General features: G+C 41.9%; 1 protein-coding gene across 1 annotated transcript in view; it reads right to left on the reverse strand.

Annotated features, from left to right (window-relative positions):
* SMYD2 (SET and MYND domain containing 2) overlaps positions 1 to 15,611 on the reverse strand; it is a 29,320-nt gene extending 13,709 nt beyond the window's left edge. The window contains exons 1-5 of the mRNA XM_059468155.1: positions 15,399 to 15,611; positions 12,687 to 12,750; positions 5,781 to 5,891; positions 4,123 to 4,183; positions 1,555 to 1,679 (exon numbers count right to left, since the gene is read on the reverse strand). Coding sequence (XP_059324138.1) covers positions 1,555 to 1,679; positions 4,123 to 4,183; positions 5,781 to 5,891; positions 12,687 to 12,750; positions 15,399 to 15,580 — 543 coding nt within the window. The 5' untranslated portion in view covers positions 15,581 to 15,611. The remainder of the gene's footprint in view (positions 1 to 1,554; positions 1,680 to 4,122; positions 4,184 to 5,780; positions 5,892 to 12,686; positions 12,751 to 15,398) is intronic.
* Between the last annotated feature and the right edge of the window lie 12,373 nt (positions 15,612 to 27,984).

Raw genomic sequence — 27,984 nt, forward strand, 5'->3', positions numbered from 1 at the left:
AGGAGAAACAATGGGGAATGGAGAAGGAAAACAGACCACGTGAGGCCAAAGTAAGTGTTGAAGGAAACAAAGGAGCAACAGGAATATCCATATTACTGGTTTTAGGTCAAGTGAACTAATTATTAGGAAATATGTTTGCACAGCTCAGGTACAAGAATACTTCCCATTCTTCTGGAAAGATTTATCCTGGGACTAACACGTCAGGAGGCTGCATCCTGTAAGACATTTCTGAGAAGCATCCAGATGAATTCTGGAGATTTTAGTTCAAAAAATTCAAATGTTCACAGTGGCAGAGAGTTACCTGATGATCAGGATGAGCTCAAGATAACACCTACAGATGACATCCATAGAGAAGACTGGATGGAATATGAGATCTGGGAGCCACCAGCTCTCAGAAGTCAGGTAAAGTACCACAATCCGGTGGAGCTGCTCTTGGACAGGACATGAAACAAAAGACATTATAGCCAAAATACTGAAATCTTTGAAGAATTCTGGCTACATTCTAACAAAAAATATTCTGAAATACCACAAGAAACTGGTTGTACTAACATCTTCAAAGTATCTCTCTGACAAATATAAATTTTAAAGTCTTCAAAAGAGAAAAAACTCATCATTGAAAGGAAATGTGTAATTAGAAACAACACAAGGTATGATAAGCAGATGCTAAACATCCTAAGGAATCATTCCCCTACAGAATAAGAGTACCACTGTAGTAAGGAAATAGTAACTGTGCCTCCTTGTTGGTAGATGCTCAGCTCTAAAAAACAGGATATTTTCAACTCAGTTTTCATCACAGAAGTCAACATTTGCCCCCATCTCAAGATATTATTTTACTCAGAAATCTAAGTACAAAAGTAGTTCATATTGAAGCAAAAGAGGGAAAAGAAGAAAACGGATCTTTCAGTATTCCACTGGTGTATTATTCCATCCACTACAATACATCCAATTCAGATGCATATGAAAAGTAGGTGAGAAAAAAGAAGTGACATATCAGAAGTTATCTAACAAGACGTCCTGTCTTTCCTTCATCTCTCCAGATGGCCAAACCACCTGACTACATTTAAAAGCCACACAGCAGATAAAAGTTTTAGGCTGCGCTTTCTGCAGCTCTTTCTACGTCTCTGAAGTTTACTCCCTGTGAAGGTCAAACACAATGATGACCTGACCAGCAAGGATTTCCACAAGTTTGAAGCCTGAATGAAGGATTTGCCTCTGCAGGGTCTCAGGCCAGCAGCCTTCCATGTTAGTTCAACAACAGCCTCACTATGTTTGGCCCACAAGAAGCTTCACTTTGGCAGCGTTTATTAAAGGCTGTTTCCCCTTTTCTTCAGCGTTTGAGAAGCAGCTCATGGAAAGTCTGCAGGCAAGAGCCTCTCCCCTCAGGATGGAAGTGGGGCACATCCAGCCACTACTGCTCAATGAAGCAGATCTCCATCTGTCCCTAAGATAAGCAAAGAGCTACCATTTCCATTGCCATTTACATCCTCCCCCTTTCAGGAAGGCTAAACTCCTAAGCACCATCCACCTAAGCAGGCTGTGTTCTAGCCAACTTACTTGTGCAAAGAGAACTACAAGGGCAGCATTGTCAGGGTAGTCCAAGTGCTTTGAGTAAAAGTGATGCAGAGCAGCAATGTCGTTCTGAATCAGCTCTCTCTTTTCATTGTCTAGTTTGTCAAGGTCTGTGGATAAAAAATACATTTCATTTCAGTAACAGGAACACCCCTCCAGGTAGCCTTAGGTTAGAAGAGGCCCAGACTTTAACAGAAACCCCTGAGGGACAAGCTGCTTGGAAGTACTGCAAGAAGTGCCTGCTCTTCCACAAACATAATGTTGCCTCTGCTAAAGCCACACGTGCGCTACAAGAACACAAAATCACAGAATCCCCAGGTTGCAAGAGACCTACAAGATCACCAAGTCCAGCACATGCCCAATATGAAGGATTAAAAAGCATTTTCTGACATCTTTAGGTTAGCAGATAATTGGACACAGACCACCTCCTTGGGAGAAGGGCTGTAGTCTTTAGAGCACATTTGTTAACTCCTGCAGTCAGCTCAGCAGTCCTGGCCGTCTGGAAGCCTCTCAGCTGGGGACAGCTGTCCTCAGCTGTGTGACACCACCTCACCAGCTACACATGGTCCCACCCACTGTGGCATGAGCTCACACTGAACATCACCCACCTGGAAGCATGCTTTATGTAAGGAAACTTTCTCATCCAGACCTATTCCTTACCAGCACAACCAGCCCAAGCTGCTGCTAAGGCTGTTTATCCCTGCTGCTTTTGGAAGATGTGGTCTTTCCTAGCACAGAAGCCCCAAATCTCTGTGGCCAAACGTGGTAGGGATCTAGCAACAGCACTGGGGCTGGCTACAGGGGCTCCTTTGCAGCAAGAGCAGGATAACATGAGGGTGATTGCTCAGGAATGCAATCCACCTGACCTGCTCAGGAGGCAGCAAACAGTGCCTCAGAGTGCCCACATCCCCCTGGGCTGGGGGTGACCACCAACAGAGATGTGTTTAGACATCTACTGACAGGAGACAGCAGGAACATCAGTGGAAATGCCCTGACACACCTGCCAACTGTATTCCATTATGGGTTTCTCCAGAGATTAACCCTCAGGCCCACGACAAGCTCTAGCCGAAGCCATGGCCACTGAACCTTTCCCTACCTGGTCCATGCAGAGTAAGCTAGATGATCAGCCATAGGCTCCTGGTCCCCTCTCTCTCCTCTCAAGAGCAGAATGTTTGGAAGTTTTTTCCTAATCCACTCTCTCACAGTGGCATTTTTACTAATTCTCTCCTGCTCTCTCCAACTCAAAATAATAATGGAGAGAAAAGGCTGCACACAACAGTCAAAGAAGGAGGAAATTATTTGTAAGAGCAGATGTGAATGATAGGGGAGTCACAAAAACACTAAAGAAAATGAAATAATGAAATGGGACATTTGATGAGAATGAAGACAAATCAGAAATAAGAAATTCTGAGCTTCCAACTGAGAGCCAGGTGCCTTTTCCTGTCCTGTGTATGGTGTTGCAAAGCATAAGACAACTGATAAAGGTGTGCTAAGCAGTGATGTGAGTCAAAAAGCAGCAGGAACAGAGGTGCTTGCTAACAAAACAAAGGCTTCTAGAGGACAAATAGGACACCGCAACAGAAAAAAACATTTCAGCCTTTTATCTCTCAAATTAATAAATTACTGAATACAAGCTGCAATGCAGAAGAATACACAGAAACTTGCCCATTCTCCTCAACCCCAATCCTGCCAACTTACCTGTAGAACTATCCTTGCCATAGGCAAAGTTAAATGTTGGCATTTTTCCCCCTTGTTCCCCCACTTGTCCCAAGAGCAACGACAGGAGCTTTTGTTCAGGAAGCAAAGAAGACAACTGTGCTTGGTTACCCTGCTACCTCAAGTCCTAGCAACGAGTACATTCATTCAACATTTTGCAAATGGTTTTGGAAGCCACCAGAGTGAGAAATGTGAACACACAACCCATTGCCCCTGTGTATATTATGCTCAGCACCAAGACAGAAAACAACAGGCTGGTGAAAACTGTGCCAGGATGGGCTCTAATGGTCAGTTTCTAACTCGGCCTTACTGGATGTAAACAGCAGCTTTCCAGTTAAAACAAGCCATTGCCTTATCTCCTTCTTTGGATTATTTTAGAGCATTTAGGACATGGAATCATATATAACATGTCAGATTTGACTGGCAGTGACAGATACTGAAGTACAGTCCAGAGGGTTCTGCAATTAGCCCCTTAGTCACTGTCACCATCAAGCAACTGTGCTGTCTCTGATTTTGTGCCTCCTGGTAACAAATACCAGCTATTTTAATTTTGCAACATTACAATTCTCAAAAGACACTAGAATACCAGAGAAGCAAGAGATGGATGTATACTACATAATTCTGTCTAGGTTTTCATCCTTGTTTCACAGCTCCCACAAACAGCCAAGAAAAAAAAAAAAGAAAGAAGAAAACAAAGAACCTCCATTCTCTTTGTTTACTCCTTTCCTCAGGAGCACCATGTTCTGAAAGGTGCTGATGGAGGGGAGCCATGGGGAAACAATTCATTAATATAGTTAAGTCAAAACCTCTGTTTACCTGCAATCCTTTTTTACTTACGTGATTCAAACTCTCTTACAGCAAGCAGCTTCTCTGACTGTGTTCTTTCAGGGTGAGTTTTCTAAGAACAAGGGGAAAAAAAAAGAAAATACTTTAATGTTTCACTTCAGCACTTTTGTGTACTCATTCAGAATTTGGAAACTCCTACCTACCCACAGTCTGTGGAATTTGTAAGAGTTGATGAACAGCAATGAGTTAAACTGACTGCCCTAACTAAAGGCATAGAAATATTCTCTCCACATGAAATTAGGCAGCCAAAGATGAACTCCTCTCAAATTTATATACATAAACTGAACAGTATTTTAAATATGTCATTTGCTTTGTTCTAGACACCCAGAAAGCTGCTAACAATAGCAAGCAGGCAGAAGACAGGCTTTGCTTTGAGGAAAGTGAATAAACTGACTGTTGACAGAGTTCAAAAGCAATGCTCCACTGCTGGCCTAAGGCCACTTCTTTGTAATCTTGGCCATTAAATATGGCTTTGCAGGTGGCCCAGCAGCTGAGGTTCAGGGACTATGGTTTGCATATTTAGCTTTTATATGACATGTAGGGTTCTCCCCCCTCCCTGTAAGCGATGAAAGCAAAAATTTACTCCAATGACTTTTTGTCATTAAACATTGGATTTTGTTTGTGGATCACCCCCAAATGGCTTTAATTAAGTCACACACGTGTACATTCATGCACACACATCTACACACACAGCAGGGATGCAGCTACCTTCCCAGCAGGCCACCAAAATCCTCCCTACATACAATATCCAGGTTGCCCTTGTCACATAAGCAGACCTCAATCATAAAAATATGCTTCAAAGAGGATTTGTTTTTGCAGAGAGAGTTTAGAGCTATACAAAGATACACAGCACAATAACCTTGAAACTCGTGAATTCCATCCCATCGCTGTAAGCATGTGTGTTATCCATAGAGTTAAGGAACACTCAAATAGAGACTGACATTGCAATCTTCTTTCCTTACTAACAATATTTTTTTTCCAAACACAAAGGGTCTGAGATTTCTCTCTCAAACTCTGGTTTTCACCAGCTAACTCAGAATCATAAATGTTTATGCCTGAATACCTCAGAGGTGTTTTGACTAATAAATGTACTGAGAGTTATATGCTACACAATGCTGTGCAACTGTAGCTCAAAAATACTACAACAGACAACTGCTGCATAAAGGTATCAGTGCCTGCAGCCAGATAACTCCAGAAGCATTCCTTGGAATTAAACTCAAATAGCAAATCTTATTCTTTCTTTTTATCAGTATGGTCTTGGTGCTTGCCCACATGTGTAAGCAAGACCTCAAATCTACCAGAACAGAGGCTGAAACACCAATGTGAAACCATCAGTAAAGATTCCCAGGCTCTGTTCAGCAGCACCTTGGCCTCAGGTTACAGCTGAAGACCTCACTAGCCTTTCTCTAGCTCCCCACAAAAGTCTCCACCTGGACCATGCTGGCCCTGACCCTGCTGCAGTGGTGTGCTGGTCAGTTCATTCAGCTGCTCGAGCTCTGTGTCACACCTGCCTGTACACAGGAAACTTGTCTGTTTGTCCATATGTGCTCTGCAGGGACAGTTACTGTCAGTCAATTTGCATTTTCCTGCCTCCCCTGGCACCCAGAGCAGGAGCAAACCTCCCAAGCCAAGCCTTGCCTTCTGCTCACCTGTTTGGCAAGGATCCTTGCTGTTAGCCTCACAGTCTCTGAGGGTTGCCAGTTCTGCCCAAAAGTGCACATGGAGGCACATTCCAGCTTGTGCATTGGCCAGTCTTCCTTCTGAAAACAGAGGAAAAAATAATTAAAAAAAAAAGAGCCATGGAGATAAACTTATGAAAAAGGGGATGAAGCAAGTCCTGCCAGATCCTAGAGGTCAAGTGAAATGTGTTTCCTTTAAAAAAGAAGGTGATGCTCAGTAAATGGGAACAAAAGCTTGAGTCACATTTAAGGGGCAGAGCTATCCTGCTTTTTCCCAAACAAATCCACAGGGGATGAGCTGAGGTCAGAACATCTTCATTTACTCAACGGAAAAAAAGTATTAAATGACAGAGGAGCAAACAGACAACATGATTTATAAATCACCAGTTCTTATTGTTCAGATCAAGCATGTGAGGACGCAGTAGGTCTGAGCTTGATGACTTTATTGGGTTCATTTCCATTTAATACCTTGGCCCCTCACTATGAGGTGACCCTGCTGTAATCAGGAGTAATGTGTCTGAAGTCAATGGATTCACAATCACTAACAATCCTTTGACTGTACGGTCAAACATAAACATTCTGATGGAATTATCAGATTTTTTTCCTTAAATGTAGAAGAATAAAAATACAGCTAGACAATGAAAAACACTAGTACAGACAAACATTTTAGTTAAATGTATAGAATATAATTTAGGTAATGCATAGCATATTCCTAGCTCAACAGACAGTAACAACACACAGGAGTGATGGCAAAAGGCACTCCCTGGCTTTTGTCACTCAACAAATTTCACCCAAGGCCACAGAATCTTCCAAACAACAGCACAGAATCACATATAAACAATCTGCACTAGCCCAGGCTGTCCTCAGACTGCATCAAATTTCATTTTATTCATTCATTTAAACATGGAAATATTCAAGCAATGCAGTTATTTACTGCTATGTCTCCTCCCAAACACACATTTATATCACTATATTAGAACAGACCTAGAGTTTTCTGTCTGCTTAGGAAGCATCAAAATTTGCTTTCATACCAGATTCAAACTGGTGGAAAACATGAGAAGAGAAAAATACTCACAATAAACCCTACAAATCTGTAAGTGAAAACTTGAAAAACTTTAGCACCTTCCAGAATGTTCTGAAATCCCATTACTGTGATTCACTCAGTACGGCAGACCCTGAGTTGGCCCACTCAGACCCAGTTTTTAAAAAAACCCAACAATAATTAAATAATTTATTAAATAATAAATAAATAATTACTATTTTAGATAATTAATAGTCATTTAAAAATTCCAACAATACGGCTCATCACAGTGACTGAGTTGCACAGAAGAAACAATTTCCCTCATCTGCCTAACCACAGGTCTGCTGGGAGATGGATTCCTTGTGGGAACTACACACAGCATCCCAAAGCAGGGAATACTCAGGGGAATCAGGACCCTCAGCGCCTCCTGCCTCAGCTGCTCAGCTTATTTACAGGTTTTGCAGATCAAAACAAAAGCCAAAATTACTTATTTCAGAGTTACTACACCAAAATTTCTTCCACTGAAAACAGTTATTTTAAGTGTGCTGGGCACAGGCAGCTTTAGGAGGTTATTTTATTAGGAAAAGAAAGGTCAGCACCTGCCCTGGCCTTGGGTAGGGTTTGAAGCAGTGCAACACTGCAAGGGTATTCAAGCCCTCACAATGTCAACTTTGCTGTCCTCAATATCCCTGTATGGTACTTCCAAAAAAACCTACATACAGCCTGCTTAAAATAAGCTCCAGTGTAAATATTCTAAGAGGATGTGGCAATACAGACCAGAACCAAAATAGTATATTACACTGTAATCATGTCATGTGAAATTACACTCTCAACTCTCCTACAGCTGTCACACTACAAAATGACCCCAGAGAGACCCATTTCCCATGTATGCCCCAAAATCTTTTCTGGAAAATTCCTGACAGCCTTTGCTTAGGAATCTACAGGCTAAAGGCTAAAAAGACACAGAGGGAAATCTCATTTCTCACCTCTTCTTGCTTACCCAGGACACCCACTAACTTTAGCATGCTTGTTCAAAAAGTGAAGGCACTGAACCTGAAGCTTTGCAGGTCTCTCATCCATACACACCCATTAAATAAACAAGAGAAATTACCTGATAAAACAAAAAATCAAAATGCAAAATCACGTGCCTGTCTTGAAGCAGTGTTTTTTAAAAAAATCCATTTATCCCTTTATTCTTTACACATCGTTAATTAAAATCTTTCCTCAGGCAGAATCACACTGAGTTATATGAACTGGTAGGGAGGTTAAAGGGACAAGATACGGCTGAATTGTGCAAAATGAGATAAAAGCCTGAAACACCACAAAAAAAAGAGAGTTCTGATGACTGAGTAATACCTGGGATAGAAGCACCATGACAGCAGCTTTCCCTGCGATCACAGCAGGACTGTATTTTGCATTCTTTTCCACGTTTTCCTCCAGGTAGTTTGAATTATAACAAGTAGCATTGTTCTAGCTGAATCCCTAATGCTACATTAATAATATTTTCTTCCTATTTTCATTACATCCACAATATTTTCCCCTTCATTTAGGGGTGACAACATTTTTGGAAGGGAAGTTCTTTAAAGCTTATGCCTTTTACATCAAAGCATGGGAACAGTCCTCTTCACCAAGTTCTTCAAAAAGATTCTGCCATCCAGGACTACTGGATTGATTCCCAGAACAGTGTCTTATATCTCACCATAGGAGAAAAACAACAAGTGACAAAATGTAATATTAAAAAAAAAAAAAGAAGTCCAAACAAATGTCCTCATACCTCCTTTTTCACATGGGCTTTTTCAATACTAAATAAGAACTCTGTTAGATTTCACTCAATTAAAAAGAAATACAGATAAATACCAGAGAGAAATGATGGACAAGCCAGTGCAGGGGTTAACTCACTTCTTCAGAATCTTAAGGCCCAATTGTGATCAAATGGCATCAAACTCCTCAACTGAATTTCAGTGAGGCAACTTCTGAGGTCTGATATTAATTGGTAAAGTTCTCTGATACAGCCTTTCAGCAAGCAGTGAAGGCAGAAGTTTTATATATCTTCACAGCCATCCCTCCCCATCATAATTTCCCAAGCACTGGGCTATAGAGGGTATTTGACTTTCATGGGCTAACATTTAACATGCTCACAGAGATATTTGCCAAAGAAAAATACACTGGGAAAGTTTTTTATAGGGGGGACAAACATCCAACACAATCTTGCAGTGTCAAAATCCTTTTGTGCAGAATCATCACAGCAAAAAAATTTGATTTTTTTTCTACATCTTAACAAAGAGGAGCAGGCAATTTCTACAAGGTCCCATTTAAAACACATCTGCTTAATCCTAATTACAGGTGTGCAACTACATTTTGAGGCTTGCTAGCTGGTAAAAATACCTGTTTCACCCACTCCAGCAATACCAACTACAGCAGCCTTTAATGTGACATGTTAAAAAAAACCCATAAGTGGTTTGTTCAAAACATATTTCAAATGCTAAAATTCACCACAGAAACATCTCCTTCTGCACACTGGCTAGCTATCTCCACTCTCTTTGGGATAAATGATAGCCATGTGTAAATAACAGCAAGAGGAGTTCCAGTAGCTGGTTCATGTTCACCAGGTCCAAAATTGCAACCACACAACCCTCTTAAAACATTTCCCTTCAGGGTGTTCCAGCAGCTAATTTCTAAAGAGAAAAAATGAGCACAAGTCTCCTCCTGCTTGACTAAAATTATTATAATTTAAGAAGTCAAGACCCAAACAGCTGCAGATGGGGGCTGAAAGCCACTATTATAATAACAGGCCTGTGCTCCAAGGAGGTGAAACTGGAGAGTGGGATGGTGTGAATCTGCTGGAAATCACAATCCCTTTTAAAGGAGATCTGGATTAGGGCTTGGGGAGAGAAAGACCCAGCAAACCCAGACTAGATTCCACCCACCAAACATTAAGAGCAGCAAGGACAGGCAGTGAAGGCAACTTTCACTCTTATGTGCCCTGAATCCACACCTATGCAAGCATGCAGCTTAATGTAGGTGAAACATGGGGTTATCCATCCCAAAAGCAAAATAAGAGACCAAACTAGGAACATTAAGGAGCTGTGCCAAAGCCTGTGTGTGTGTGTGTGTGCATAGATCCAATCCTCTAGATCCACCTCTCCCCACAATGAGCAAGAATTCCAATGAGTTGTGGTATAGGACATCTTTATGTAAGAAAAGAGCAAGCTCGAAAGCTTTGGGTTTTTATCCCACTATGCCTCATGTGGTAAACATTTGTTTAACTGCATTGTGCTGACTAACAAGGTACCAACCAACATATGAAATCATACCGTGTCCTTGTTGGGTGCATACAATTTTTAGCTGAATTGACAAAAAAAAATGGATTTACAGGGAAAAATTAACTTATAAAATGAAAATGAAATTAACAATACCATGACAGCTCTCAAGTACAGCCCTGGCCTTTTATGAGTGTCTCATGATGTCTCACATCCATGCAGGCAAAAGGGACACGTTTCCTGTACATTCCAGCATTACAAATTCAGTATCAAGGCACAGATATCCTTTTTAGCTTTCACAAAGAATTGCTGAACTGCTGAAAAGTGCCTTTGAACAAGACAGGGATGAAGATGCAGTGCAGGCTGTCTGTGTAGCACATACAGTCAGTGGAGACCAGTTTCTAGAGAATATTATGCTTGAAGGTAATTTTGAAAGAATGTCAAAGAATTCAATCTCAGCAACATTCATAAATTTCATCAGACTGACTCAGAAGGGCCCAAAAGATGGAAGACAGTGTTATATAAACTAGAGAATCAAAAGCCATTTGTATATTACCAGCAAGGATGAGGTACTAGTACCTGTGCATGTCATATTATAGTTTAGACATGAACAAAATCTAAAAAAATATATCTAGAGAATCATACCACACAGCAACAGGAGGAAAAATTCTAATTCACTAACTTATCAGACAGACAAGCTTTTGCTGAGCATCAGCTTTAGCAGACTTAAGGACACAGTTCAGGTTTTTACTCTAGGAACATGTCCCTCTAGAGAGAGAGAATTCTGACCACCAAAACATAAAGACTAAAAAAAAAAATCAATCTAAAAAAAAGGCAATACATGTACAAAACTTTACAGGGAAAAAAATAAAATCAAATCAATCAATCCTTCTTTGTTTGTAAACATAAAAGTATAAACTTTGTCAAGGCTGGAAGTCAGGACACTGAGGAAGGGCCACTTGGTGATGAAAGCAAAGGACGATGGATGAGAAGAAATAAGTTCTTCTACTTCCAACATGACATCTATTTGCTGTTTTTCCCAGCACAAATTACTGAGCTTTCCTACTTCAGAAAATCTTGCACAGCTGTTTCATAAACTGTTGTACATTTTACATAGTAAGAGAAGAAAACTGTTTCAGAAAAAAGCTGCTAAACAGCTGCTTTGTTCAAGGATTTCCTTACCTCATCTAGTTAAAAGCAAGAAATAATGACATGAAGAAACATTTCTTAGAAACAAGCATTTTTCATGAACGAATCACAAGCTTTCTCTACACTGACTTTAAAGCTCATCCAGATTTCTCTCAAAAACCTTAAAGATGCTCATACAATAAGCTTTCACTTTGGAAATTCTATGAACTACTGCAAGTTTTGTAAAAACCTCATTTCTGTTAAGCCTTTTGAGTTCTCCTGGTGCCTCAAAACCAAAAGGCTATTTGATTCACCCACAACTGACTAGGGAAAGCAGGAAGTAGGGGAGGGAATAGAAGGAAAACTGAGGAGAGATCAGGCTTCTTTTCAAACTTGTGCAACAGGAGAACAAGAGACATCCTCGAAATAAAAGCAACAGCCATGTCCAAAGTGCCTGGGAACTGGGCAGCACAAACCAGGACATCTCTGACCAGGTAATGACAACAGGGACCACTTGGCACGGCCCCATGCACCCAGGAGCACGTTAACATGTGGGACAAGGTTGGGATTATTTATAGCCAGCACACAGTGGCATGCCAGGCCTTGGGTCACTCAAATCCCTCATAAGCATTGTTCCACACTCTGTGCCCAGCAGCACAGACCTGGCATAGCTCACGTTATCCAACCAGCAACCCAGATGGGTTTTTCCACACAGAAACTGGATCATTCTTCCCCATCAGGCTGAGGGCCCAAAAAGGCTAGATTCTAATAGTCTAATCCTGTCTTTTTTTCCTCTCTTTTCTTTAAATATGCTTACTCTAATTTGAATTAAAAACAGAGTTAAAACTGCATGCAAATGTTTTGGACATCTTTGTATTGCTCTACTTTATTAGTATGAACTTACATTCTACATCCTTTAAAAACAAAATAGAATAAAAGTTGCTACACTGAGTAAGCTCAGGAGAAAGCCTGATAGGTTTCAAATGGTCATGACTACCATCAGCTGTGGTAGTCTCAATACTCAAAATATTTCAAATATTCTAAAAAAAAAAAAATCCTAAAAGAACTCTCTCTTTCTCTCCTTAGATGGCTATTTAGTGATTTGATTTTTGTCCATTAGACACAGGATCTCTTACCAGTTTAGTGAGCTAATGCTAAATTATCAGGTCTGTCCTTAAAGGAAGAAGTAATACAGACATAATTAGTGGGTTGACAGGCAGCTCTAATCAAAGTCTCAGTGGTACCAAGCCCTGAAGCTACTGATCTTGAAAGACTCATGCAGACCATGTCGAAATCCCGTAACTGTCCAATGCACAACTCCATGATCAGCATCTGTGGGATACTGGAACTGACTGGACTGCTATTAACCAGAGCTGCAATCAGAGCATATCAATGCCACACAAACAAAAATTGGAGTTCTGCACCCCCACCCTCCTTCTCCCACCCTCACAAATTGCATGCCCGTACCTGACATTCCACATTGCAATAAAAGGCCTGCTTGCATCTTCCACACTTGGACAATCCTTCTTTCCTTAAAAAGAAAACAGAAGTTATTCTGTTCTAGAAACCTGAATGAAATAAAAGCGTATACTGGATCACTTTTTGCACACTATTTTGCATTTCACAATGAAAACTGTATTAGACTTTCAAAAGCACATTTTTCAAAGCAACTCTCATGATGCAAAAGCACTCTGCTTTCTTGATAAATTGCTGAGTTTGAAGACATGTTACTCTATGCTCTTTGACAGACAGCATCATTTTTTGCCACCATACAAAGAATAACGAGCGAAAGTTATTGTGTTTTGCAAACTTTAAAATTGTTCTGTTCACCAATATTAACCCTTTGGTTCTGCTCTGACAACTGTACTGCTTCTTTGGTTATAGAATGCATGACCTTTGTTGAATAAGTGCCTCCAAAAGCCAAGAAAAAATACTGTGTTATTAAATATACTGTTTGACCTCCTGTCACCTGAGAGCCCCTTACTGCCCCACCCTGTCTGCTCTGATATCTGTGTATTCTGAGCAGACCTAGGGCTCACACACTCCTTTTTTATATTTGTATATACCCCACCAGAGGGAACTGCCACGAGGAAGGTCCTTTTCTGCTTTAAAGTGCATGTGTTGCAAGAGATCCCACCAAAAATAGAACATGTGTTACCCAACAAGTGACATTTTGGTATGACAGCAATAGGGATCTCTCAGCAGTACTGAATGCTTTTAAAATGTCCGCAGGAAAAAATAAAATAAATAGCCTTACACTGAGGTAAGCTCACTGGAGCAAATCAAGGGCGAGGGTCCTTACGTGATGTGACAGTGTACAACATTTGGGTGATCGTTGGCATTTGGAGCCCATAAAACCCAGCGAGGCTGGCATCCTCTGATTGTATCTGCAAGGCACACAAGGTGCAACCTGAGCGAGCCCAGCTAACACCACGACTCCTCTTGCGACATTACAACCGCGTATTTAAAGTAACAACCACTATCTCATGCAAATACAATGTCCCAGCCTCATTTTGCCCATGTCGCCACAAAAGCGTTCAGGACAACTTGGCCGAGTTTCCCTTCCCACGGCTGGTGTGGAGCCCACAGCCTCCGTGCTAGGGCTCTTTGGAAGTGCCAGCAGCACCGATTGGAATCTGTACGTGCTAGTTCAGCGCTAATGCAACAGTCACAGACACAGAACACATGTCTGAGCACTGCCGGCTCGGCTTACCTCACCCAGACATCGTTCCTCTTAGTGGCACTTCATCACCCTGGTGTGAAATGAGTCTCAGGTTACCGCACTAACTGCTGTCCTGCTGCAGTCAGGGTTCCTTGACTGCTGTGCTCCCCCAGAGCTCCAAAGGAGAAGCTTGCATGGATAACAAGCAGCTGCTCCCGAAGATAACTACTAAAAGCTATTCCATGAGATAACTATTATCCTTACAGTATTACTTCCCATCAGTGAGGCATGGAAGTATTCCCTGGTCCTTTGGCAGACAAATCTGAATATGACAAGCAAAACCAGACAGCTTCTCTGGCACAAGGAAACTTGTGGTTAGGTACAAGAGTTAAAAAAAAAAAAAAAAAAAAAAAAAAAAAACCAAAAAACTCTTAAACCAAACACATGACTTCAATGCAAACCTTACAGGCTGGGAAAAGGTGTAAAGGAGGTGAGGAAAATCACCCCAACTGTACCCTTCTTCAAATTAATGGAACTCGCTTCACCAGCTTCACTAGAACTATATTAGGTGCTCATATGCAAAGAGCGGGCTGAATCAAGTGACCAAGTCATAGGCAGATAAGGTAATGAGGAAAGAAAAGGGATGTGTGGATAAAAATAGCACAATTGCAACAGTTGTTTTTCTTTGCTGAGGCAACTATTAACATTTGCTCTGAGTTATAACCAGGTAAGCACTTAATTCCTCAGCAAGCTGTCAGAAGCCACGAAAGTACTACACTTTCTAAAAATATGGCGTGGTGTGCCGTGCCAGAGTGTCATATCCATGCTGAATTTGCTAACCCCAATACACCTCTTAATACACCCTGCAGCAGCTCACATTGAGAGGCTTGAGGCAAACACTGAAAACCTCCTCACCCTTCCCACAGGTGAGGAGGAGCTGCAGAGGTCCCGGCAAACCCGAGCGCCCGCATCCCTCCAGCTCCAGGAATCCCGAAGCGCTCAGGAGCGGGCAGCACTCCAGTCCCACTATTCCCAGCCAGGACACAAACAAGTTCTTGCGTTGCCTGCGCTCCGCCCCAGTAAAAGTAATTTGCAGACTAAGGTTTCAGACAGAGGTAACATACAAGTATTTGTGTATATTTCAATACGGAGATATATACATTTCATTCATAGATATTCGCTCCGCACTAGGGAATGTGAGGTGTGAATTAGGCGATTGCAGACCCTTTCTCCCTCATCAAACCTTCATTAAAACCAGCTAACACCAAGTTCTTACAAAACTAGACGGATCAATGAAACTTCCTGCCAGAGGATGGTTACGCACGTGTCTACGCGGCCGCCAGAGCACGGGAAGAGCAAAACTTTTTTTTTTTTCCTTTTCCTCTCTCTCTCCTGAGCTGCTGAGCAGGGAAAACCAGCTTTGACTTTAGACCTCCGCGCTGCCACGGCAGCACACGAGCCGAGCAGGGGTAAAGCTGTGCCGCCGCCCGCAGCAGCCGGGCTCGGCCGGGCCCTACCTGGCGAAGCAGCCGTCGCAGTGGCTGCCGCGCTCGCTGACGGTCAGCACGGCCGCGTAGGCCGGGCAGCTCAGCAGCAGCTCGCCCACGGCGAAGCGCCGCAGCGCCCGCAGCCCCCGGCCCTTGCCGGCGCTGGCGAACCTCTCCAGCCCGTCCAGCTGCGGCGCCGCCTCCGAGCGCATCCCGCCGAGGGCTGGGAGCCGGGCGGGCTCGCAGCGCTGCTCTGGGAGCCGGGGCCGCTGCCGCCGCCGCCGCGGGAAGCGCCTCCTCCGGGCGGCGCGGGGCCCGCCGGCGGCTGCGCACCGGGAGCGCTGCCCTGCCCCTGCTCCGGCACCGAGCCCTGCCCGCTGAGCCCTGCCCCGGCACCGGGAGAGCTGCCCTGCCCCTGCTCCGGCGCCGGGAGCGCTGCCCGCCGAGCCCTGCCCCAGCTCCGGCACCGGCCCTGACCCCTGCCCGCCGAGCCCTGCCCCAGCTCCGGCCCCGAGCCCTGCCCCGTCTCCGGCCCCGAGCCCTGCCCCAGCTCCGGCCCCGCGCCCTGCCCGCCCGCTCCGCTGCCCACGGCACGCTGTGTGCGGTGCCCGCGGACCCACCCGGATCTCGGGCAGAGGGGGCCTCTCCCGCTGGCCTCACGTTAATATTAGCCCCTTATAAAGCTCCCAGCGAAGTCAGTGAAGCGAGTCCTATTCACGTGAAGAAAGGTACAACCGAGGTGTTTTCACACTCCTCCTGCACATCTGTGGCTTTTCCCAACCTCTAAGATTTGCTGATGGTTTTGTTTTTTAGGTTTTGGGCTTTTTTAAAACTTATATGCCTTACCACAAGTTTTCTTGTGCCATAGAAGGTGGCTGGTTTTGTTTTATCACATTCGGAAGATTTATGTCTGCCAAAAGACCAAGGAATACTTCCATGCCCCATTGCTATGCACTAATATTGTGAAAATCATAGTTATCTCAGGAAATAGCTTTTAAGTATCTTCAGGATCAGCTGCTTGTTATCCATGCAAGCTTCTCCTTTGGAGCTCTGGAGGAACTCAGGGAGCATAGAATATACTGACTGCATTAGCAGAATAGTTAGTGGGGTAATCTGAAACTTATTTCACACCAGGGTGATGAAGTGCCACTGAGAGGATCAGCAAGGCCTCCCAGACCAAGGCACCTCTGTCATGAGCAGGTTTGCAGTTCAGGTCACAGGGAGCTCAGGTGTTGAGGCCTCCTGGATAGACAGCCAGGGCAGGGAGAGAACATGGCAAGCCCAGGCTCTCCCTGCAGGTTAATTGAGAGCCCCAGGCATGCTCAGGGATGAGCCACGTCCCAGGGGCAGCAGGAGACAAGGTTGGTGGGAATCCCCAGGGAAACTGGACAGGAAGATTAAGGTATAGTTGTGCCCTAGGGCCCTACCACTACACTATTCCATATAATCATTTATATCCAGTTGCATATCTTTAACTTCTCTGATATTCTTATCCATCGTAACATGATGACATTAGTGGATTCACTGCAAAAATAATGTATCTTCCTGGACCAGCATTGTTATTTGAATAGTTAAAACATTACTGTTTCACAAGGAAAGACTAAGCAATGAAAATAGGCTCAGTCCTTGAATATCATCCTATCACCCTCAACAACTCAGCTGGATGTTGATGATCATGCCCAATTGCAGACCTGCAGGGATGGAATTAGGGTATGCAGCTAAAGTAATAGGAGCAGTATCTAACCAAGTACCTCAGCTAGTGCATGAGGACTGCCATTTACATCCCAGTTCAATGTAGATTGAGGATGTCAAGCTCAAAGGTCTGGACTCTTAGTTACAGACTATTCCATATCCAAGTATATTTTAAAATAGTGATTGATTATGTATGCACTTAAAGAATGAATTAACATTAACTGGGAAACTGCCCTTATGGTCAATCCAGTTTGATTAATTTATAGATCCATTATAGTTAGACAAATAGAGTCTCAGCTCCTAAACCCATCTACTCTGACTTACACTGCACAAGCTAGTAAATCCCTTGAACTAATTCTTGGTCAAAGTAGAGCAAAACTTCTAGGAAATAACTAGTCTTGATTTTAAATTGTTCTTAATAAATGGTCTAAAAAAAACCCCAAAACCTTTACCTGGTGTATCTTGTCATAGCATTAAAAACTATTTTGAAATATTCTCAATTTCTCTCTACATCAGTAAAATGAAATGATTGAGCATTTGCTTCTGAAATCTGAAAACAGCATGATATACTCCAGTAGTGAAATCCTGGTCACGCTGACAGTGTGAAATCAGTGACAAATTCCTACCTTTTCCAGAAGCCAGCATTTAATTTGTGTTTCAAATTACACTGTGTCCAAATAAAACAGGTCTACAACCACTTGTATCTATCAATGCGATGATCTTGGAGGTGTTTCCCAACCTTAATGGTTCTCTGATGTTCATTATCAGACCAGTTCTAAACAATAACTTGTGCTTCTTTAAGATCGTGTGGATTCACTGATGAGAAGGTCGTGAGAAGGTGTCTTTTGGGGGGAACCAGCTGGAATGATGGCAAATGTTATCACACTTCTGTTCCACATTATCACCCTTGTAAAACAGCTGACAATTTGATTATGCCTCAGGTAATGAGGAAAAATTCAAATTTCAGTAGGTCTCTTTTTTAATAAAGAGTCATTTAGTTTTAAAAACAATAATAATAATTTACTAAACAGGCTTTATTCCACCCTGAAAGATATTGCTTTCCAAAAGATAATGCCTGGATTTATTCACAAGAGTGAAATTCAGCACCGGCCTGCAGTCCCATTCAAACCCTCCAGGAGAAATTCAACCAGCTGCCTGCATAGCTTTTTGCTTCCTTTGGAAGTTTTCAAAAATAAAACAGGTTTGATAAGTTATTAATGAAAACAGTTTGGTGACTACTTTGTTATTTATCCCATCCCCTGTTTTCTGTATTTATACAAAACCTGTAAATAAAACATATTCTTTTGGATCTCCCTATTTTATGTGTTTTTATACCATGTTCATCAGAAAATCTGAACGTGGGTTTTTATGAATCAGTATGAATGCGTAAATAAATTATGTTTTATTGCAAAACACAGATTTAGTAATCAATCCATGAAGACTCTCAAGGCTTTAGCCACATAAATATGCATGCAAAAGCTGAATGAACAGTCAACACCAGGGAGTTTCCTGCAACCAGAAAAAGGCTGGAGTGCTCTCTCTCCCCACTGTTCACAAGATGAGAGGAGGAGTCCATGCTTGCAGAATGTGTTGAAGACCTGGCAGGATTGGATGATAAAATACTTTGCTAAATTATTCCTTACATCTGCAGAGACTTGTACTTCTCATCTCTTCTGTCTTTTTTCAACTTCCGTTGTGTCTGCTTTAAATAAGAAAGATAATGGCTCATGAAAGGATGTGAAGTAGGGTGTAGGTTTAAGAAAGTCACAGAACAAAGTGTCGTGCTGGGTCTTTGAATTTCTTAAAATTAAGGAGTCTTTAGAAGCAGAGCTGTTCACCTTCACTCACAACCTTGGAGCTGCTCTATGGAAAACCTTCTGTGTTTGACAGGGAAAGATGTATCCCTGTTAGTCACTTTTAGTTAGGCTTAATCACTTAATCTTGCAGAAAGGGTACGGCCGCGGCGCAGGCTGCTCTCTCCAGGAACGGCTGCATGCCCCGTGCCCAGAGCTGTCTTTTTGTGTTCGTGTCACCGCAGACTTTAGCCAGAAAGGTTCTGAACTTGGAAAGGGAGCGCCGAGTCACTGGCTAAGACACAGGGCCCCGAGCAAACTGGAGGGGGAGCTAGGAATAAACAATAAAATCAGCTACAGGGTAGGTACAAGAAACAATCATAGGCCAGCAGCCTATGGGGAGAGAAAGGACAGTTGAAATGGTACATAACCTTTTCTATATTTAATACAATTATTTCCAGAGAGATCTGGTATAGTAACCTTGTCTTTTTCATCCTTTGTAATTTTTTTCCCCCTGAACCTCTTGGTACCATTAGCTGCTTTCAGCTCACCAGTACAGGTACTCACAACAGGGGCAGCTGGAAGCTTATCCCACAGTACAGTGTAAGTAATGAAAAACTCAGCATAAGCTGGTTTAGTAAGTTTTGTGGGTAGATGTCATGGCTTGTCCTAAACTCTGTCCTGCTGTAGCTAGGCAGCTGTTTCTGGTATTTTTGCAATTTATTGGTAGTTTGGGTTCAGATTTGCACCTTTTTAGCCAGTGAGTGCATTATTAGTTTTGAATCAGAGATTCAGTGTGAATGTAAAAACCTAGCAGGAGCTGGGAAATGCTGCCTTTCAAAGAAGAAAAATGCAGTTCATTACTTTTAGGGAATAACCTGCGAGGTGGGAGGGAGTTCAGGGATGGCAGTGAGTTCAGAATTCAGTGGGGCTGCAAGGATGGTGCGTCACCCATGCATCTCTAGGCAGATGGGCTCCCAGCCCTGGAGGGGCCTGGTGTGACATTCAAAATCTGTCCTCATGTTATCTTCTACATCTGTGCCACTAACTGTTGACATGTTGACAGTGTTGACATTGCCCACTTCTGAAACACAAACAAAAATACTCTGGAGATGCCGTTGTTCTGTTGATAGTCAGAACTCTGTTCCCAGTCAGAGAGGACTGGTGGAAGTGGAGAAGATGGGCAACCCCAGCCCTATGGAGATGGCTAATTTCTCTTTAGAGACATTGTGAGATTAAAGACCTAGAGATCTAGAGAGAGGTTCCTAATTTTTTTTTTCTGAAAATAACTCCTCCCTGCCCTCACCTATCAGGTGCCTCCTGCAGTTTTATCAGTATTACATCCCTACTGCAAGTGCAGAACTAGAAGAAGTAAAGACTCAAGTTTCTGCCTAATATATGGAAGTGATTTTCCTGGGTTAAACATATTGTAATCCACTCATTTGAAGTTAACAAGCATTTTTAGTATGTCATTATAGAAAGCCTGTACACAAATGTCCAAAGACAAAAAGTGACAGCAGCACAAATGTGGTTTCAGGAACATATCATGATGACAGAGCTGGATGACTGTGGGGAACAGGCAAGGGCAGCATTTAGGTGTGAATGTGACACTCAACACTCAGATGCTTGCAGTTCACAATTTGCTTTCATCAGAATCAGCAACCTCACAACTGCCTTTCTGTGCTCACTCCAGCCTGCCCCTGGCAGACCTGCATTAACCTTTGCTTATGGAGCCACGGCAGGACTCAAGCAAATAAAAAAACATATTATGTGAGATTCTCCATTGGTGTAAATTAGCATCTCTCCACTGACTTTGAAGGAGTGGCACCTGCTTGCTCAAGTTGAGGATCATACCCAGTGCTCCTGTAGCATCATTAAGTTGTCACATTCTTCCCCTGCCTCTCCTTTTGTTGTTTAGCTGCAACTTTTCTGAGTTGAAGACTAGAGAAGGGTCTTTGATCCTCTGATAACTCCTTGAGGCTCCCTAGGATAATTGGCCAGGATATTTTCTGAATTATCCAGGGTCATTTTATCTTGCCCTTTTACTTGGAGACGGATTACAAGAAAGAGAAAAATCTTGGAGCCTTCACAGATGCAGACGACCTACACGAGTGCTGCCGTGTGTAGTAGGTCAGGCACCCCTCCTGACATGAGGGACACCCCATTGCCACCAGGCTGTATTTAACCTATCCTGCTACTGATGTGGAAACAGAAGCCCTTCAGGGTGACCTGGGTCCTAACACTACCTAACTCTTTTTTCCAAGCACACTGGGATGCTGAAAAAGGAAAGTATGTGAGCTGCTTTTCTGCTGATGGAGGTATTTACTCACTGCAACCAAGCAATAGCTCCATATTCTATAAAGTTCTCACGGTAAGGCATTTTCTTCAGCTTTAAAAATAATTTTTGCAGCTATTCTTTAAACCTCTGGGTTTTTTTTCAGCATTGTGGAACATAGGATCACTGAAAATGTGAAGTGTTTCAGTAGCCACACCAATGCTGTATAAAGATGTAACATCACATCTATGTACATATTGGTTACTTTTCTATTTGTTTTTGCAAAGATTGCATTAGCAATACAATCAACAGTAATTTATATATAACTCAGCTACAAAAGTATTCAAATGCTATGCCTAAGAATGACCCTTTCCCAGCCATGCTAAAAATATCTATATTCAGTGATGACTTCCCAGAGATAAAACATTTTTGAGATTTGCTGCTTAATAAAAGCATTGTTCTGCTAAGGGGTATTCCACCAGGGCTGTACAATATTTTTTTTAAATCAGAATGTTTTGCAAAATTAAATCAAATGCCTTACAAATGTCTCAGTATATCACTGAGGCAGTATATGACTGAGGCAGTTATCTTTTCAACCAAATTTGTAATCTAATCAGGTTTTTCTGACAAGACCTATTTTCCATAAAACCATGCTGACTGGCATTAATTACTTCCTGTCCTTTCATTCTTTATCACTTGAATCCCATATTCTATTCTTTTGCTCCCCCCTCACCTCCTCTCCAGTTTGAAGTTAGGTTCACTGGCTTGTATTTACCAAGGTCGTCATGTTCGTCCTTGCTGAACACTGGCAAAACATCAGTCTTCTTCCAGTCTTCTGGAATTTCTGTGTTATTTCAAGACCCATTAAAAATTAACATGTGGAAGGAAGAATCTCCTCCACCAACTATTTGAGACTCCTCAGGTGCAAGTTATCTGGGCCTGATGAATGACAGGTTTTTATCACAAGTAGATATTTAACATCCTATTTGGTTACTAATGGACTGAAAAAGGCTTTGGCTGCCTGATATGATACTGCTGTTATCCTGCTTTTTCCAAATCAAGGAGAAACATATTTACTGAATATGACTTTCTTCATTATTAATGATTTTACCGCCTTCATGTAGTTCCTGGGAAATTCCATTGCTGGGATTTCTTCTGTGTATCATGTACTTCACACACTCCTTTTTTCCCCCTGCTGCATATACAGCTATCTTAATCTTCAGTGTCCTCTGTGTCATAATTTTCCTTTATCTTCCTTTTTACTGCAGACTACTACTCCTCCTTCTAATCTCTTCTCCAACAAAATGAAGTAACAGCAGGAAGGAGGGAGAACTGTAACTAATATTGTTCTTACCTTCCTCCCTCACTGTCCTGGTTCAATTTCATGAATGAAAAAAAAAAAAAGGGCATTGAGTGGATGGATTCTGGAAACCAAAGAGCATCCTTTGAGTATACCAGCTCCCTCTTTCAGGGTGTGATTCCCTGTTGTCTGAGGAGCCCATCTTCCAGCAGGCTGATTCATGTCCACAGGTGTTTTCTCTGTCAACCACCTCTTCTGCATTTCCTTCGTGCCTGCTTTTCTTCATGGACAGCAGCAGAGAACACACAGATTTTGCTGAGACAAGAGCCACCATCCATCATCAGATGACAGGTACTTCTACTTCTTGAAAGAGGAAACCTGGTCCAGCAGAGTACTAAATATTTGTAGAGGGACACTGTGGTGAGAAGTATCACACCAGGAGCAGCTGGAAGCTTCCAGATGTATTTATACAGAAATGTGGTGTTCTCCCACCTCTGCATTAGGTACCAGAGTGCATTTGGAAATTAAGTCAAATATAGAGTATTTTTCTTACAATCAGTGGCTTTGGAAATTCTCATTACTTGGAAAAAATTTTTTTGGTGCTCATTTAGCAGATGGGAGAAAAAAAAATGTAGTAAAGACTTGGGAGTTTTGCTCTGGGCCTGGGCTAGTGAGCCTTTGGCCCATGGAGAGCACTCTTGATTTGTGGTGTTTGCTCAATGTTTATGGAATAACGTGTCCCTGCAGCCCCTGTGGTGTGGTTCCATGGGGCTGAGTTCTGTGGGCTCAGGGATGTGGCACTGGGAATACTTGAAGAGCTGGATGTTGTATGTGCACCCCATAATATGGTGCAGTCTTGTCCGTGTTGCCTTTGGGAATGCTTTCTGGAGGAAACCATCTGTCACATGGCCATTGCACTCTTCTGGGGATGCTCTTGGAAAGATCCAGAGTGGAGGCAGTATAAGTGTGAACCGATCAGGGATTTCAGGTATTCAGCACTATGGAGAATCGTGCTGTGAAAGTTATTTTAGATACAGAAAAGTACATTTTAAATAAATACATCTCCCTTGTCCATTGTCAGTGCCTATTAGCTTTCAGGGTTAAGATAATGGCAACAGCAATAATAGAAATAGTGATAAAACTCTAAGAACTTTTATCTTGTGTGACTGCCTTGCAGGTTTATATCACTGACAGGCCTCTCAATGGGGTGAGAAAGAAAGGCTGTGTGGGACTTGGAGTTGTCAGAATCTACATATGCAGTGGGAACACCTGGTAAATGAACTTCAGGGCCCAAGCATGTAAAGATATGATTGACCAGATGGAAAAGCAAATGTTCCTTAAGACAGCAATTTGGAGAATCCCAATCTGTTAGATGGTCCTATCTCTACCTACCCTTATACAAAGTTGCTCTCCATCTCTCTTGTAGGTCCCTTTAGATCCATAAAGGCTTCTGTAAGGTCTCCCTGGAGCTTTCTCTTCTCCAAGATGAACAACCCAGATTGTTGTTCTCTCAGTCTGTCTTTGCATGACAGAGGTGCTCCAGCCCTGAGATCATTGCTGTGGACTCACTACAGCAGATCCATGTCCTTCCTCTGTTGGGGGCTGGACACAACACCTCAGTGGGGTGTCACCAGAGCAGAGCAGAGCAGAGCAGAGCAGAGCAGAGGGGCAGTCACCCCCCTGGACCTGCTGCCCACATTGCTTTGATCCAGCCCAGTGCACAGCTGGCTTTCTGGGCTGCCAGGATGCATTTTTTTGTCAGGTTGTGTTGAGCTTCTCACCCACCAATACCCCCATGTCCTCTGAAGGACTGCTCTCAATCCCTTCATCCCCAGCTTGTACTTGTGCTTGGGATCACCCTGACCCATGTGCAGGATCTTGCTCTCATTGAACTTTGTGGATGTATTTACATGTTATTTTACTCTGTTTCATCAAAATAATAATAAATAAAAACAGCACTCATGGGCAAAAATATTCTGTCCCAGAAAATGACTTAACAAAGTTAGGATTTTTTCAAACACTGGAAAACTAGGAACAGAAGTCTGCATTCCCAAAGATTAATATGACACTTTTCCTCCAGTTCTAGAAGGGGAGCAGGGATTCTCCATACTTCAAGAAATATCTTAAGGAACAAAAGAAAGACAGAGAACAGGAGATGCATTGGGATTGCAGTCCTGAGAACTGTGTTCAGCTGGACCACAGTACCAGCTTCAGCAAACACACTCACAAAGAGAATGAGATTCCACTGCTCAGTCAGTCTGGGAAACAGTGTTGAAATCACAGCTCATCAGTTAAAGCATCTTCAGAGAAAATCCACAGGAACAAAACTTTCTTAAAGAGGGAAAAGAAAGAAAATGAGTCCATGCAAGCTGCTTCTCAAGGGAGTTATGTAAAAAAGGAAAAGTTCTGAAATGTATGCAGGAACTAGATGAATTGAAACAATCATGAAAGCAGTAAGACATAATATAGCCATCTCAGGAATGAAATAAAGATTTCATAATAAAAATAAGTGGATACACAATCCATATTAACGCTTAGGGAATTTGAACTTATCCCTTTTTTATGACATCTGGTGATGCTTTGGATGGTATTGAATTGTGATTCATGTATTCAGAAACCTTTTTATACCATCAAAGGCATTCTTATGAACAAAATAAGCTCTTGATGAGTCAAAACTGACACAAAATTTTTGTTTAATAAATTAAGTTAACTCAAGGAGGATTGCTCTTACTTTTATATTTTCTACATGTCCTTTTTAAAGACATTCTCATTTTATCAAACCTTTCTGGGGTCCCTTCTCTTCAAGCCATAAAAACTGGCAAGGGTATCCTTGTGTCAAGGATCAGTGACTAAAAATAGTTGTCTCAAATTGATAAGCTAAATCTTGCCACTTTGCTTTAAGCTTCCCTCTCCTGCCTCTCTGGGATCAAAACACAGTTACTCTGTGAAATTTATGGAAGAGAAAAAAATAATAGACCATGTGACCTTCATTGGATCAATTACCTTAACTTTTAGTCTTCTATACATTTCTTAATATAGCCAGCATTTGCCTGCATAGATGTGGAATTACTTCTTTTGATCACTAACTCCATAAATGCAAAAAGTGAGTAATGAAAGTTATTTCTTAGGCAACATCTCTTCAGTCACTGTAATTTTTATTGCTCATCATAAGATCATACAGAATATCCTGTGTTCCATTTCCCTCTGAACAATGTATGTGAAGATAATTTTGTGTCTGGAGCCATGGACATGCCAAACAGGGACTAGTGCTGTTATAACACAGTTAACTTGGTGACCTTTTGAATAAAAAATTCTATTTATATTGCTCTCATTTTTCCAGTCCATTTTGGAATAATCTGGCCTCTAATTATTAGCTCAAACAATATTCTGAGCTATCTTTCCACAGTGGATTAGCACCTTCAGATTATGAAGGTATCAGATCACCATTGAAGTACCTGCTGGTTTTGTCCACTGATAAATATTAAGTAGCCTAAAATTCATGGAAATTATCTTGGAAATGGAAATGGATTAACAGTTAAGACAAAACCACTATATTCCAAAAAGACAGATATGTAAAAATTGCATCATAATTTTAGGACTGTGATGTGCCACACACTTCCTTACTTCTTTTATCTGGGAGATAAATTTACCCTTGCTCTACTTACTTCACCTTTTAACATAAAGTCCTGAGAGGACAGTTGCCAAGAAAGGTTTCTGTAAGTGTTTATAGTTTGGGCTTTGCTTCAAAATTATAGGAAAAAAAGATTGAGCTCATGTTTTTCTCCCTCTTCCACACTAGTGTTGTTTCATTTGCCTAATCAAGATGAGAAGTTAGTTGTAAATTTATATTTGTCTGGCTTTGAGAGTTTTCTCACTAATTTACTAAGCTTCCTAGCCAAAAGACAAATAATGCTTTTGCCACATATGGGAATTTAATATGCCTAAAATCATGGAGTTGTAAGAACACACCTTGTAATGTATATCTCTCTACACATTTTGTTAAAGGAAAACAGAAAGAGAGGGAAAGGGCCTGTTATAAGATAGGCCTTTTATGAAAAGTTCTGGATAACATAATTGGAATAGAAACAAGGGGGTCCTATAGAAATGTAACAGAACATTATAAAATTACTCTAAAACCTATGGAGCATTATATCTTTTATATGAAGTTTTTTGAGCCATTGTATAGAATTTAACAGTAGAGGTATCTGAGCTATAGGATGGTAGGGGGAAAAAAAAAAAAAAGCTGTAGAAATCGTTATGGTTTTGTGTTAGATTCCACAGGAGTTTTCCATGAGGGCTGGGCTGTTTCTGAGTGTATCCTGAGCGTGTTTCTTCTCTCTCTACTCCTGTGGCGAGCTGAACTTTGGTGTTAGTCTGCAGCACATTCTGAATGCGCGAGTAGCCTTTTGTGGGGAAAAAAGAAGATAGTTCTCTGTCTCATTAATCTGCAGATTCATGTGGAAGTCTATGCTGTCTTAAACTTTGTTGGCAGGTCACCATGCAGCTGCATGAGCCATTGTGTTTGAGTTCTAAATGGGGACGTACAATAGGCACTGTACCTTCTGGTGTAAAACGTACACAGGAAATCACATACCACTACCATCAGCAACTGAGGTTTTGTATTATTTCAATGGACTGAGGGCCCTTTTTTAGTGCACTAGGGAGCTAAGAAAGTGTACATAAAGGACAGCATAACAGCATCCTTGCCTGAGTTGGTAGAAATGAGAGAAACTTTTTTTTTTTGGTGTTGTTGATGATATCCGGGGCAAGTTGATTATGTATGAGCCGCAAACACAAGATTAGTGGTATTATCTTAAAAATATTACTTTTAGAAAGCCAAACAAGTCAGATATTTGGAATTCTCAATTGTTCCTACCACAGTATTCAAAACAGAATTTGGGAAGACAGGAATTGGAAGTGACAAAAGGGTCTAAGTTCTTCCAAATCTAGGAAGGAGAATAAAATGTGAAAACAGTAATAAACCACAACCAGGTCAACAGGTCCATCCACATGAGAAAACCAGCATTTAACAGAGAGGTCTCTGAAACTTCTGAAGAACAGAAGATTGGTAGGAAAGCATTTTTATGAGAATTAAAATGTGCCTTCCTGTCAGGGAGGAAGGGTGTTGCAGGGTGCTTGAGAAATGGAAAAAAAAGTACCATTAAACCCCGATATGAATAAATATCAGGTGAGAGAGGATGTCACCCTGTGGCCTTTGGAGCTGTATTTCTGCTGCCTCCTGAAATTATGTTTTCCTGAAACAAAGGAACAGTGTTATGGAAAAGTGGGTGCCAGATACTTTAGGAAAATGAGACACAGTGAAGCGGATAAAAGAGACAAAGACAATAGCAATCATATGCAATAAAGTGAAGGCAGCTGAGGCCTGAGACAAAGGTGAATATTCTGAGCCAGCAAGATGACTGAAGCAGGGGAAGGAAGGAGGGAAAGGTGATTCACAATAACATTTGAAAGACATTGGCTTGAATATTTATCAATGTCACAGCAAACTTAGCTTGGCAGCCTTGGTGGCTGACTTTGTTCTTTCGGCGATTTCCC

Source organism: Ammospiza nelsoni, chromosome 3, assembly GCF_027579445.1.
Source record: "Ammospiza nelsoni isolate bAmmNel1 chromosome 3, bAmmNel1.pri, whole genome shotgun sequence".
NCBI classification, from domain to species: domain Eukaryota; kingdom Metazoa; phylum Chordata; class Aves; order Passeriformes; family Passerellidae; genus Ammospiza; species Ammospiza nelsoni.